The 13,488-nt window shown below is 40.9% G+C and overlaps 1 protein-coding gene across 5 annotated transcripts in view; it reads left to right on the forward strand.

The window, feature by feature from the left end:
- The window catches only part of LOC123981407 (calcium/calmodulin-dependent protein kinase type II subunit beta), a 61,652-nt gene that overhangs the window by 25,634 nt on the left and 22,530 nt on the right, over nt 1-13,488 (forward strand). For all 5 annotated transcript variants that reach the window (XM_046066208.1, XM_046066211.1, XM_046066207.1 and 2 more), the window contains 7 exons: nt 3,120-3,203; nt 3,290-3,384; nt 3,497-3,619; nt 5,306-5,389; nt 9,192-9,234; nt 11,958-12,029; nt 13,268-13,305. In XM_046066208.1, the coding sequence (XP_045922164.1) occupies nt 3,120-3,203; nt 3,290-3,384; nt 3,497-3,619; nt 5,306-5,389; nt 9,192-9,234; nt 11,958-12,029; nt 13,268-13,305 (539 nt within the window). The remainder of the gene's footprint in view (nt 1-3,119; nt 3,204-3,289; nt 3,385-3,496; nt 3,620-5,305; nt 5,390-9,191; nt 9,235-11,957; nt 12,030-13,267; nt 13,306-13,488) is intronic.

Genomic DNA, 13,488 nt, shown 5'->3' on the forward strand with positions numbered 1-13,488 from the left:
GAGACAAAAGCAGCTTTTTGCTGCTAGCCAACAACTGTCAATTCTGCTAGCTGAAATAATAATTGTTGCTAGCAAGCTAGGTAAGCTAACGTTAGTTGAAAACTCCTTCTCTGGCTTTTCAATGTTTCCAGAACTGATTCCAACTAGCTGCTCTTGTTCATGTTATTTCAACACCTGCTGAGTCATCGGCCGCTCCTCCACACTCACTGTTGTGTTTGTCTTACATTATAGAAAAGAGAGGGACTTTTGCTAGTGTTAGCTGTCTCTCTTTTGTGGGTCCAAATGTGATGACGGCAATTGGTCCCCAGCTGGTTAACTTTATGATAATTTATATTTTGACCAAGTAAGTGCTCAAGATGTTGTGATCAGTGGTATTCTAAGTCTTGGAAAGATCGACAAAAAGTGCAGCACAATTGAGCTTTTTATCAGGCCAGTTAACAATATGATTCACACCAGCAGCTGCAGCAGGCATTGTACTGCAAATCTCCAGATCTAACGTCTGTCTGGCTTAAGACTCAAGAAAAAGGCACTGACACCAAAGGCAAGAGTAAAACATGATCATGAAACACATCTCTGTTTTGAAATCCATCCTAATTATTTCTGTACTTTAACTAATCGTAGGTTAACAAATACCCGCTACCCGGTCAGAGATTTGGGGGGATGGCCCAATGAGAGCACCCCACAACCACACGGTTGTCACTTTGATCATGAAGATGACACTGCTGAGTACTCTATGGCAGGAGTTTTCAAAGTCGACTTGGAAAAAGCTGCCCCCTCACATCCCGTTATTTTAGTTTTACTCAGTTCCTCGATGCGTATAGGATCATGAATATATTAACTGACCCTGTAGACAGTCAAAAACTGAGCCAATATAGCCTAAAAATGATGTTTGACACAACTTAGGACTACACCAGAGAGAGAACAAAGGTCTGCCTGAAGGCATTTATTCGTTTCTGACTCTTTAACAAAATCACACACATTGAGGCTCTATGCTAATCAAATTTTTTTCTCCTTACTTTATAGCTACTGTAATATTTTTTCTATTCCGTTCACTGAGCTTCCCCTGAATCAGTTTGGAGCCCCCTTAGGGAGGCCCGCCTCCCACTTTGAAAACCTCTGCTCTATAGAGTATGTATAATATATATAATATAGTGTAGAATTTAGTATTTATAGTATATTCTGTAGTTCAGAGGATATTATAGACCCAAGACGAAGCTGACAGGGCGGGACTGAGAGAAAAAGGAGCAATCAGAAATCTGTCTGGTAGTTCAGCACCACGGACAGCGGCATGGATTTATCAATACACAGTTAGCTGCTGATGCTTCAGAGCCGTGGTCGAGGCCATAGAGTCGTATTTGCACACACCTCATTCAGATAAAAGGTCAGTGAGTCAGGCATACTGGACGAATATATGATGGGAGGCAGCGGGTTAACTCATATTGGTAATTTATCTAACAAGGGGGGTGGCATCCCCTGTATATCGCCTTCTACCACTACCTGCATATGGTAGACTAAGAGAATCTTAGCGAGTCCAGTATTTTCTTTAAAGGAAATCTGTAATAAAACCCGTCCATCTGTTGCCATCATCCTCCTTCTCTTCCTCCTCTTGATCATAAAGGGTTCTGCTGCCTGTCAGCCGTGATGTGCAGCAGAGCTGTCACGCTGTAGACTGCAAACCATGTCTTTGATGAGGAAAAGTATTGAGGCTTCCACAGGACTGTTCATCCATGCTGTAATTTTATCCTTTTTTGTCGTGTGGCCTTGAGTTGAGCAAACAAGAAGGGATTTCCCCCCCCCCGTCTTCCTCTAATATTAGACTTTTATATCATCAGAAGGACACTTTTGTTGAACTTTTTGTTTTTAGTTTCTATATCTATGCTTTTTTTTTTTTTATTCTAGTATGTATATATTCTCAGGGATCTAAAAAGGATAGTGACTACTGGATTTTTAGAATAGCTGAACAGCAACAACTAATATCCAGCTAAGAACATGAAACAACTTTGTTATACTTACTTTGACCCAGAGTCATTATGAAGATCTAATATAAAGAGGCTGCGGAAAGCTAAAAGCGTTGGCTTTAAATTAGACTGTTTTCAAAATGCACTTAAAGTGCTGTGATTCTAAAATCACTCTGTATTTGCTGCCTCAAAAACCACGACCTTCAGGGACTATTCCTTTTATATAAACACTCAAACCTTGGGATAGATCAAAATTAAGATATTGAACTCACAGGCCAGCTCCGGCATATATTGCTGATCAATTGAAGTCGTGTGCATCCTTCTAAGCAGACCTGTTACTCCATGTTTTCCCTCAAACACGGCTCAAGAACCGGAGCGATCGAAGCCTCGCATTGTGATTTTGCGCTTTCCCGGACCAAAGTGAGACAGAAGCAACGTCCGGTTTGGACTTTTGACAACTGAAGACAGCCAGCATCAAAATTCTGTCAGAAATGTAGGACAAAATCCTCCCAATGTGACTGCTGCTACAAACTACAGCTACAAACCAACCAATCAGAATGCAGCATGAATGGACCATGTCCACTTCATCTTAATAGAAACAGAGTCGACTTCTCTGATGTCTGTAATGTTCAGGTTTTATCGACCCTGTCATAGAGGTGTTAATTGAATTATGTGTTTTAGCGTCGAGGTCATTGTTAGTGGTGGTGGTGTTGCACAGAACTGTTCAGAACTGTTTCTATTCTGAAACCCTTGTGTTTGTTAAGAGGGAGGACAGAACATTCGAAACGCCTCTTAATATAATGTATTCCAGTAGAACAGCACCTTTAACTATGACCTTAGTGATTTGCATATAATCCATTTTACACATTTCCCACAATGCCATCAAAAACTGGACATTATGTGCGACACAACGGTAGATTTTATTGCATAGTTATTGTATTAAATTACAGTAGTGAAGTAAAAAGTACATTATTTCCCTCTGAGATGTTGTTCTGTAGAAGCAGAATGTGGCTCGAAAAGAAAATACTCATGTAAAGTACAAGAAACTCAAATTTGTACAGTACTTGACTAAATGAACTTTCTCGTGTTAAAACATACTTACAAAACACACGTTGCTTACGAGAAGCTGGACCCTGATGTGTGTTTATCTGCTGTGTGCAGGCTTTGCAGGGACCCCCGGCTACTTGTCTCCAGAGGTGCTGAGGAAGGAGGCGTATGGTAAACCTGTAGACATCTGGGCATGTGGTAAGCTCTTTGTCTGCGTATTTCTCACCGCCGCCTCCTCTCTCTCCGTCTTGTCACTCCGACAAAGGTTGTGTTTTTGTGTGTAGGTGTGATCCTCTACATCCTCTTGGTTGGATACCCTCCGTTCTGGGACGAGGACCAGCACAAACTTTACCAGCAGATCAAAGCCGGGGCGTACGATGTGAGCCCGCCTCTGTCACTGTTATATCTGTTCTGCCCACTTTATTTCAGACATTATGTTGCTGGTATGTTTAATATGTACGTGAGCATGCGTGGGTGTGTGTGCGCTTTAGTTTCCCTCCCCAGAGTGGGACACGGTGACCCCGGAGGCTAAAAATCTGATCAACCAGATGCTGACGATCAACCCGGCCAAGAGAATCACTGCCCAGGAGGCGCTGAAGCACCCATGGGTCTGCGTAAGTACACATATATACAAATCCAGCACCCTGTTACTGGACGGGAATCAATATTTCATTGCCACTGTGTGATACTCCAACAATTTGTAATTTGTAATTCCTCTGACAGCAAGTTTGTGAACATCTGTCCAAAGCTGCCAAATATCAGCACCATCTGTTTCCAAACATGCAATCTCTGATGTGTGCAGATACTGGGCCAGCTTATCTGGAGCGATTTGTCCCACAGGACTGCAAAAGAGCAACCTCTCTCTGGGATAAGCACCTCTGTGTGCTCTTCATCCACAAAAAATATCAGGATCACAAGCTTACAAGCACACCCAGGAAGCTGTGATATATGTGCTTTTAAAGTGAGAATTAGTTTATCTGAGACGGTTTGTGGCATATAAAAATGGGGGAAAGTGGAATTATTTCAAATAAAGACACTTTTTCTGACATTTATTTAACAGCCAAAGTTGATTAAAAGGCCACGCACATTTTCCAAAAAAGATTTTCATTCCTACAGCAGGTCTTCATATATACGCCAGCTTTAGTTTAGGTGGCGCTCTAAGATCTGATACCCCCTGCCCCAACAATAGACTGTATATAAGAAGTGGGCGGAGTCATTGTGACGTCACATGCCGTTCTGAAGCCTCGACTTTGGCCGCTAGGGCGCCGCCATGTTGATTTTTTGCAATCAGGAAGTGCCCGGAAGTGACAACATTTGGACGAGACGCTGGCGCTAACGGCCTGGTGTGGCCCTAGCTAGCTTGCTTAGTTAGGTGCATCTGTAATTCAGGTTAACTGTCATTTTAACAGGGCTGATCATTTTGGCTAGTGAACAACAGGCTTAAAACTAAATGTTCTCACCAGAGAAAGTGAACAGCCGACTCCTAATACACTTTTTCAGCGGCGCTGGTTAAATTTACACAGTGCGGAGGGTACGAGTCACTCTAGCCTGATTGACAAGTCGCTATAGTAACAACTTGTCAATCATAGATAATGCCGCCCTGAAGCATACTCTGCTTTATGGTCTATTTTCCTCTAAATGGGACCATAATTTACTAAATGAACATCATGCTGTGTTGAAGAAGACTTGAAACTAGCGACTGAGACCATAAACTCATCAGGAAAGTGTTTACTGAGGGAATAAATCAGCTGACAAGTAGAAACATTTTACCATCATTTCTAATGGAGCAGGACTTCTTTTTGCAAACAGAAGAGTCGCCGATTGACAAAAAAAAATGATTGTTAGGTGTTACATTAAACCCAACAGTATATAAAATAGTTTAAACTAGCTGCACCTTGACAAACTAGTACAGTAATATACAATAACAGTAAAATGTTATTTAAACATGAACCATGGGTTGTAAAATGACAAATAAAGCTACCTCGTTCATTTTAATAATAGTTCCGTATTTTTACTTTAAGTAACATTTTCATTGCAGGTATTTTACTTAAAATGGAGTATTTCCATATACTGTATAAAACAGAATCATGATACATATAAGGCTGATGATTGTCAGGACACTGTAAAGCCAAGATGAATGCATCTTGCTCCAGTGTGGTCGTCACTTAAAGATCCTCAGAATCAACACGTTTCCAGCGAAGCGAGTATCTCCGACAGCTCCTGCCCACATAAACCTGTCACTGTCAGCGCTGCTCCTCCAGTGTTTTATTTTCAGCATCTCTTTCTCTGTCTCCCCACAGCAACGCTCAACAGTGGCCTCTATGATGCACAGACAGGAGACAGTCGAGTGCCTGAAGAAGTTTAACGCCAGGAGGAAACTCAAGGTGTGAAAACGCTTCATGTTGTCTCTGATTCAAAGAAAGAAAATGAGCTCCTCCGCAGTATCTGCATCTTTATCCATCCCTTCTCGTATCTCACGCTGCAAGGTCTCATCTTTACCCCAGATTTCCCTCTCCTCTTCTCCCGTTTAAAACCCCCTTTCAGACATGGAATATGTAACATTGCTGGCTTCTTCTATGTGTTAAAGCGATGGCTTCTTGTCATTCAGACATAGCTCACTTTTACATTCATGTTCCCTTACAGCTTCATTCAGTCATGATGGCACGTTTACAGAAAGCTCGTGCGATGTTTGGCACCTCATGCGCGACAGAAAGGGGGGAGAGAGAGATCTCAGAGAGTCATCTTGTGATTCTCTCTTTGTAATTTAGCTTTTGTGATAATGTAACTTTAACAGTCATGACAATAACACTAAAGAGAGAGAGAGAGAGAGAGAGCAGTTATAATAGCAGGGAAGAGGACTGTTGTCTCTCAGGCTGCTTCACTAATTTTGTCGTTGAAGACTAAACGACCACCGTGAGTGCGAGGGATGCTCTCCACCGCCAGTCGTAGTGAATCCACGGATTCGTTTTCTCATCAGTTTCATCATTTAAAGTTATTAGAGAGCAAATTCTGCTGCTTGTTTCATTAATCTGCCGGTGCACAAGCGTTGAATGACAGGACATTAAGTTCGGACTCTGATTTAATTTGTGTCAGCTCACATTCTTTAACCTACTGTGAAACTTCAATTAATAGCCGCCTGCCTCATTTACTGGCCTGGTGCGGGAACCCATTTTGACAAATAAATGCAGACCTTGAATAAGCGCCTGGTCTGATTTTTATAGAAGTTATTTGGATGTATAAAACCTCTTAAATCCCGCCGGGTCGCCCGCTTCAGCTGCTTCTAAGCTGCTTAGATTGTTAATACAAATATTGTTTAAACTTGTGATCAATATGTCAGTATGGACATGCTGCACATCGTTAGATCGGTTGGGTTCTCCACAATTCAAGAGTTCAGTTCATTTAAAGGAAACAACAAGCCACAAAGTGTAACTCTAATTTACTGGTGTAACCTGCATGGTACAAGAGATGAAAAGAAAAAAAAGGTGCCGACTCCCGTTACCTTTGAAGCGCTCGTTAAGCCCGAATGTGTTTGTTCCTTGATTATTTATATTCCTTTAGTCTGTAAGGGTTCACCGAACAGCTTTTCATAAAAATTTATCCAAGTTTTGAATCCTGTCATGTGAAGTCCGTTGCTCTCTGTCTGCAAACTTCTGAGAGATAGATAGATACTTTATTTATCTCGAGGGAAATTCTGCTACACGTCTCTCATCCTGCACCGTGTTGTTGGGTAGGGGAGACCGGGCATAGTTGTAACACTTTTTGCTTCAGCAACTATAACTCGCTGAATTTTTTTTGCTAGAGTTCTCAAATTTTTATAAAAAGTACCCACACTTGTTCACTACAAATGGCCCCCATTCAATCCTCTACAAGAATATCACAGACCTCGTGAGCTGATGTCGAATCCATGGTGTTCCGCTGCTACCCCACTACCGGGGTAGATTGTAACACATGCTGGGGTAAGTTGTTAACAATAAGACAAAAGAAGCAAAAATGGATGCCAGACCATATCAACTAGGTTGGTATGGCTAATTGACTTGCATGTGTGTGTGTGTGTGTGTGTGTGTGTAGATTTGTCTACTAGAACAAACTTCCTTAACAGCATACTTAATAAACTCTACTACAATGTACCTAATAAAAGAAAATCTTTCTACATCCTTAGATCTAACTAAAACAAACATCTGTATGTGTGTGTCAATGTGTGTATATTCTTGGGTATTCAGGGTAAAAACGATTCACATGTTGCCTAAGAAACTACATTTTATTCTGATATCAGTCATACAATTTTATCTGCAATAGTATCGATACTACACAAAATATAGTGGTCAAATTTACTTTCTCACCTTAAAAATCATTTTTTTCTCTATATATTCTGAATGTAACTGTTTCCAGCTTTGACAAGCAAACTGTCTGATCGGGGAGGAAGTAGGAAGATACTGATATGATCGCATACATCCTATCTTACGTATTTCTAATTGGTGGAATTGGTGTTGTTACAACTCTCCCCATGCTACAACCACACCCGGTCTCCCCTGTGTTTGTTTTTATTACGTTGCTACCTACAAAATAAATGTTTGAAATAAATAAACAGTTTCATAGTAGCCTATTTCAGTTTTGAGCAACATGAATTAAAGGCCTGTCCCAAAAATAGGCAGGGTCAATTCAGTAATTTCTGCAAATAAAAGCCCAGGCTCTTAATCAAAGTTTTACAGTATGCCAAGCGTTTTGCTGGATATTCATTCACCCATCCATGCTGTTGGCATGAATGAAAGATGGAGTTATATATGGTTGTATGAAGGGTTCTTCTGCCCCGGTCGCACTGCAAGGGGAAATCATTTTTAAAGGGCTAATGCGATCAGAGGTAAAGATGGAGATAATACATTTATTACAGTGATCTTTAAAGGCGGTACGAGACACATGCATGTTTCACCTTCTGCTGCTGCCTTTGTGTTAATCTCACGTTAGCGATACAGAAAGGTTACAGGCTCGATCAGGGTGATGTTTCAGACGTAAGACCGACATGTGAAATTGCCATCAGATTTAAGTAAAGGGATCTGAAAGAGCGAGGAAGCTGGTTTGGACCCAACCTGTATCAGGTGCGGTCGAGACCCAACCAGTCACACTGTTTGGTCTTTTCAAAAACTGGCCCCATTTTGGACAGGCATATTTAAAGGAGACGTATTATGCTTTTCCACATTTTATGACTAATCTACAGTGTTATAATTTTGGATGTTCATGTTAAAAGCTTCAAAAAACGAGGTTAAAGCATTTATAAGAAATCACTGTGAGCAAAAACCTCAGATTTCCTCTTTTGAAAAAATCTTTTGAACGGCTTTTTCTACCAACTGCTCCGTTCTACATATTTCCATATATGGTCATTTGCTCCCACACAAACGGCAACACTCAGTCTACCTTTTCTACCTTTTCTGCCCAGCGACAACAACAGCCTGGTAGCTTCAGGTCTTGTCCAATCAGAAGACAGTGGGCTTTGAGAGATGGGCCTTAAAGAGACAGGAGCGTCTACAGCTTGTTTCAGACAGAGGCTGAAATGAAGGCCTACATGAATGAGTCAGTATAAGAAAATAAAATATTTTTTTAACTTTGAATCATGCAAAACTGCCATACAGGAGTCACAGAACCACAATATAGGACTGGGAAAGCAGTTTAATAGGTCTCCTTTAATACCTTTTCATGTATGTGTAATCAGAGGTGGGACCAACGCTCAAGTAAACATGTCATATTGTGCTCTTCATTAAGTTAAAAATGAAATAAACGTTATTTAATAAAATGTTAACCTGTACAGAAAAAAGGCAGCACAGTTTCACACAACAAATGTCGTATAATTTCATGAGCTATAGCAAGTGTTGATGCGCTGCGCTCAGTTTCTTTTATATCATCATTTATATTATAGGGGAAGTCAAAGTGAAGTCAAGAGTTATAGGTGTTAAAGTGAAAGTCGAGTTGCTAGTCTTTTTTGATTTTGTCAAGTCGAGTCTAAAGTCATCATATTTGTGAAGTCCAAGTCACGTGACTCGCGTCCACACCTCTGTTTTATGTTGTATTATGTTTATCAGGGGGGGGGAATATTGAGCACTATTGATGTTATAGTACAAAATAAACATTTGAACACGGGTTCTGAAAGAGGCTCTTTCACCCTTTTCACCCGTCTCTTTTCCTTCTTCTCCGCAGGGGGCCATTTTGACCACCATGCTCGTCTCCAGGAACTTCTCTGGTGAGTGCAGCTCGCTGAAAAGACAAGAGTCAAGGGAACAAGTCAGCGCTCTGAGCGGGAGAGGAGAGGGCAGGATGACATGCCATCTGTCTTCTGCCATCTCTTCACACTCGCACACACACATACACACACGCACGAACAGACAGCAGGTTGATGGGCGTCAGTTTTACAGTAAGCGGGAAATGCAGCTTGGTTTTTGTGCCGTCTTAGCCATCATCTCGTCCAGGATATCTCGTTTGCCTGATTCTTAAATCAGCCTGACTTCCATTCTGGTGATACTGCATTAAAGTGTTCAATTTCTAATGTGGCAGCTAATAACGGTGGAGCTAATTTGATCTACTTTATGTATTGCTGGGTTACTTTATCATAATTTATTAGTCTAAATTTTGTGCAAAGTAACTCTGATGTTGTCAAATAAATGTAATAGAGTAAAGAGAAGTAGTAGCAGTAGTAGAAGTAGAAGAAGTATCCCAGCAAACAGATAAGCTGAAACCAAACTGTTTCAGACTCTTTCGTTTGGCCCCAAACAAACCACGCCAAACCTGCCTCCTCTTTCAAAAAACACTAATAATGTTTCCACAACATATCTGACTTTGTTTGCACATGTAAATAATTAAATGCCAATAGTAAAATATTTTGTCAATTTCAGATTGGAATCAGAATCAGACAACAATGTGCATTACTGTTATATTTCTGTTGTCTGATCACATTAAAAGCGGGAGAGGATTTGTACAAATATACAAATACAAAACTGACAAAATCTAAAAATAAAAATGAATAATAAGGAATATGTGCATTATGGCAGTTTGTGCAGTGCAAAAAATTTTCCGTCGTATTTACATGTGCAAACATTTACAGTAGTATAAAGGGAGTGAAAGAGGGGGGTGGGAAGTGAGGCTTTGTTAAAAATAATTTAATATTTATATAGGCTTATGTCTATTGTTACACACCTGGTCACCAAAGCAAATTGTATACATACGAGGAATTTTCTTTAGTTTAAAACAACTACTTGGCTATAAAGCTGTTTCTGATTCTGAGATGTTTAAGCTGGTAAGCTAAAAAGTTACCTACTTCCATATTTGTGCTTTTATTAGCTTCAAATGTGGATTCATTTCACATTTTCTTTACAGAACAACTAGGCCTGTTTGGAAAAGATGTTGGTCTTCCTCTATAAATACACATTCAAACCACTAATCACTGTGTAAAAGAGGCATCTGTTTTATGTTATAAATATCTGTCTTTTGTCAGATTTCTCTCTCATGCAATGCAGCATTTTTCAAAGAGGTTTTACTTCTTTATAATGATCCTACAAACAAGTACTCTGTGTGTGTATCACAGCCTGATGTAGTTTCTTCCTCTGTGCCATTGAGCTCCATTGTTGTTGAAAAACCATTAAAAACACATCAGTGAGCGGCCTGGGTGACATTTCACATCAAGCCTGTTGCTAAAAATCTTGGCGTCTGGTTCGGCAGTAATTTAAATTTTGAGCAGCACACCACAAGGCTTGTGGGCAATCGTGTTTATACCATCTTGAAAAAAAGACATTGAGACCATTTTACATGCTATCATCTCATCATGCCTGGATTAATGCAACATCCTTTTTACTAGCTTGAGCTTGAGTCCAGAACTCAGCTGCCAGGCTTTTAACCAGAACAAAGAAACGTGAGCACATCACTCCTGTTTAGGCCTCTTTACACTGTGGCTTCCGGTATGTTTCAGAATAGACTTTAAAATGTTACTTATCACTATTTAAAGCTCTTCATGGCCTCTCACCTTGCTATATATTTAACCTTTTAGTCCCATACACACCAGCACGTACCTTAAAATCCTCGGGCAGAGGTCTGCTGTCTGTTCCAGAGTCTCGACTGAAAACTAAAGGGGACAGTTTGCAGTCAGGGCCCCGAGGCTCTGGATCAGCCTGTCTGGGGAAATCTGGATTAAGTCCCTTTTTAAAACTTTTATAGGAGAGCCTCTCCTGATTTAAGTTGACTTTATTTTTCTTTTCTTTTAACTGTATTGTTTTTCTTGTTTTATCTGTTTTCTGAGTTTTATGTGCGCTTTGTAACATAGATTTAGAAAAATGCTATTTAAATAAACAAATAAATAAATATATAGCGGCTCAGGAGGTAGAGCGGGTTGCCTGTTAATCGTAAGATCAATCCCTGCCTCCTCCAGGCTGCATGTCGAAGTGACCTAGGGAAAGATACTGAACCCCAAACTGCCCCTGGTGGCTGTTCCACCAGTGTATGAATATGTGTGAATGGTGAATGACATGGAGTGTAAAAGCGCTTTGAGTGGTCGCAAAGACTATTATTATTATTATTATTATTATCTTAACTAACAAGTTCCGTCATTACCCTGATCACACAACTAGAGCAAGCAATGTAGATTAATCCGCTGCTGAAAATAGTACCCAACAAATACACTATTTCCTCCTTTCTGAGTCACGTTTGTTAAAAACCACAGTTTTGTAATGTTTTAAGAAAAACGTTTTGCTCTATATTTGTGAGCTGTTTTTACAACTTCTGCTCGGAGCTGAGAGCCACAGACAGGAAGTGAGAAAGTATTCTCACTTACACATTTTTGGTTTTAGTGTTTTTTAATGAGATTTGTTGACGATACACAGTAATATATAAATTATTGCCAGCCTAATCCTTTATGAGTAAAGTTACTACTCCACCAGCCTGAAGTATCTTCCTCACCATGTCATTTCTGTGTTTCAGTGGGTCGGCAGACCACAGCCCCCGCCTCCGTCAGCGCTGTGGCTGGAACCACCGCCGGCCTTGTGGAGCAAGGTAAACTGATCTCAGTTGTACTGGTACTCACACTTTAACATCTTCTCTCTGGTTTTATATTATTTTTTTCACATCTCTGACCTCTCCTCTCTTTACATCCGTTCCCGTCACTGAACTCGGGACGGACGTGATTAAATGGAAATCCCCTGGAGTCACAACATCACACACTCCCAAATATCCCTCAGCTTGTTTTAATCTCTCCCCCTAAATCTTTTTTCCCCCCTCTCTCTAATGCTTCTGAAATGTTTGCCAAGGTAAGAGTATTACTGTTCAGATATCTTTGCCTGCCATGGGTTAGAGCTTCTCTCTTGTGCAACACATACGGTCACGTGCCCTCTGGGGAATTAGGGGACAAATTGCATTCAGTTTGGTGTGTATGCAGTGGCTTAGATGTCAGATGTGCTAGCAGACAGGGCAGTGTAGCTTTCCAGTTGAGGATCGCTCTGCAACTCTGAGCTTCAGTGTTTCCCTGATGAAGAGTCAAAGTCAGCAGGACTGTTTCTTCCTCCTTTATCGTTAATGAACAGCATTCTCATCACCAGAACGCTTGCTTTTCCGGCTTCTGGGTGTTTATTTTTGCTCCTGCTCTGCTACACCAAAGTGTCGCTTACGATTCCTGACCATCAATGAACTCTATAGTAATTCCAACTAATCCAGCCTACTCTTGAGATTAACAAACCCATTATCACATACCTGCATCTCCATTCCACTTGCTTTCACTCCTAATCCCGCCGCTGTCTGTGTGTGAGTGTATTTGGATTATATGGAGAATTAGTTTGACTTTTTTCCCCCCCTTCATGCCTGATGCCCTCTGCTTATCTAATGCTCTGGGCAGAGGATCAGGGTTAGGAGGTGCCAGTTGGATGGAGATTTTTTGTGTGTGTGTTTGTGTGTGAGTGTGAGTTTATTCAGTGTTTTTTTTTAATGTCTTTTTACCGGAGGGAGGGCGGGGTTGTTTTTTAGAGGGAGGGATGAATTCTGTCCAGTGTCCTTAAGGGTGGAGAAGGGGAGGACATGTGGAGAGACAAGCGTTGTCACTGTCTGTTGGAGGTCTGCATGTTCTTTTTTTGTGAGATTTCCAGCGTTTTGATGAGCAGGTGAATTTTCAGCCCATGCATGCATGCATCACCGTGCGTCTGCAGCTGTGTTTGTGTGAGCAGATTTAGAGAGCTGTGGCATCTGAAGGTGTATGATGTGTACTCTTCCATCTGAGGGTGTGTCGTTCTGCCTCTCTGCAGCAGCCAAGAGTCTCCTCAACAAGAAGGCTGATGTCAAGGTAAGCTAGCTTGCCTCATTTCCTCTTTTATATCCTTGGCTGCCCTTTTTGTGTTCGGATGCCTTTTCCGCTCAGAACTACTTTTATTATTCCTTAAATATTTTGTTCAAAGGCAGATGCACTACCATTTGACTTTGTCAAGTGCTGTAGTGTTCGCTTTAATATTTCAAGAGATTCTTTTGG

This window comes from Micropterus dolomieu, linkage group LG13, assembly GCF_021292245.1.
Source record: "Micropterus dolomieu isolate WLL.071019.BEF.003 ecotype Adirondacks linkage group LG13, ASM2129224v1, whole genome shotgun sequence".
Lineage (NCBI taxonomy): Eukaryota > Metazoa > Chordata > Actinopteri > Centrarchiformes > Centrarchidae > Micropterus > Micropterus dolomieu.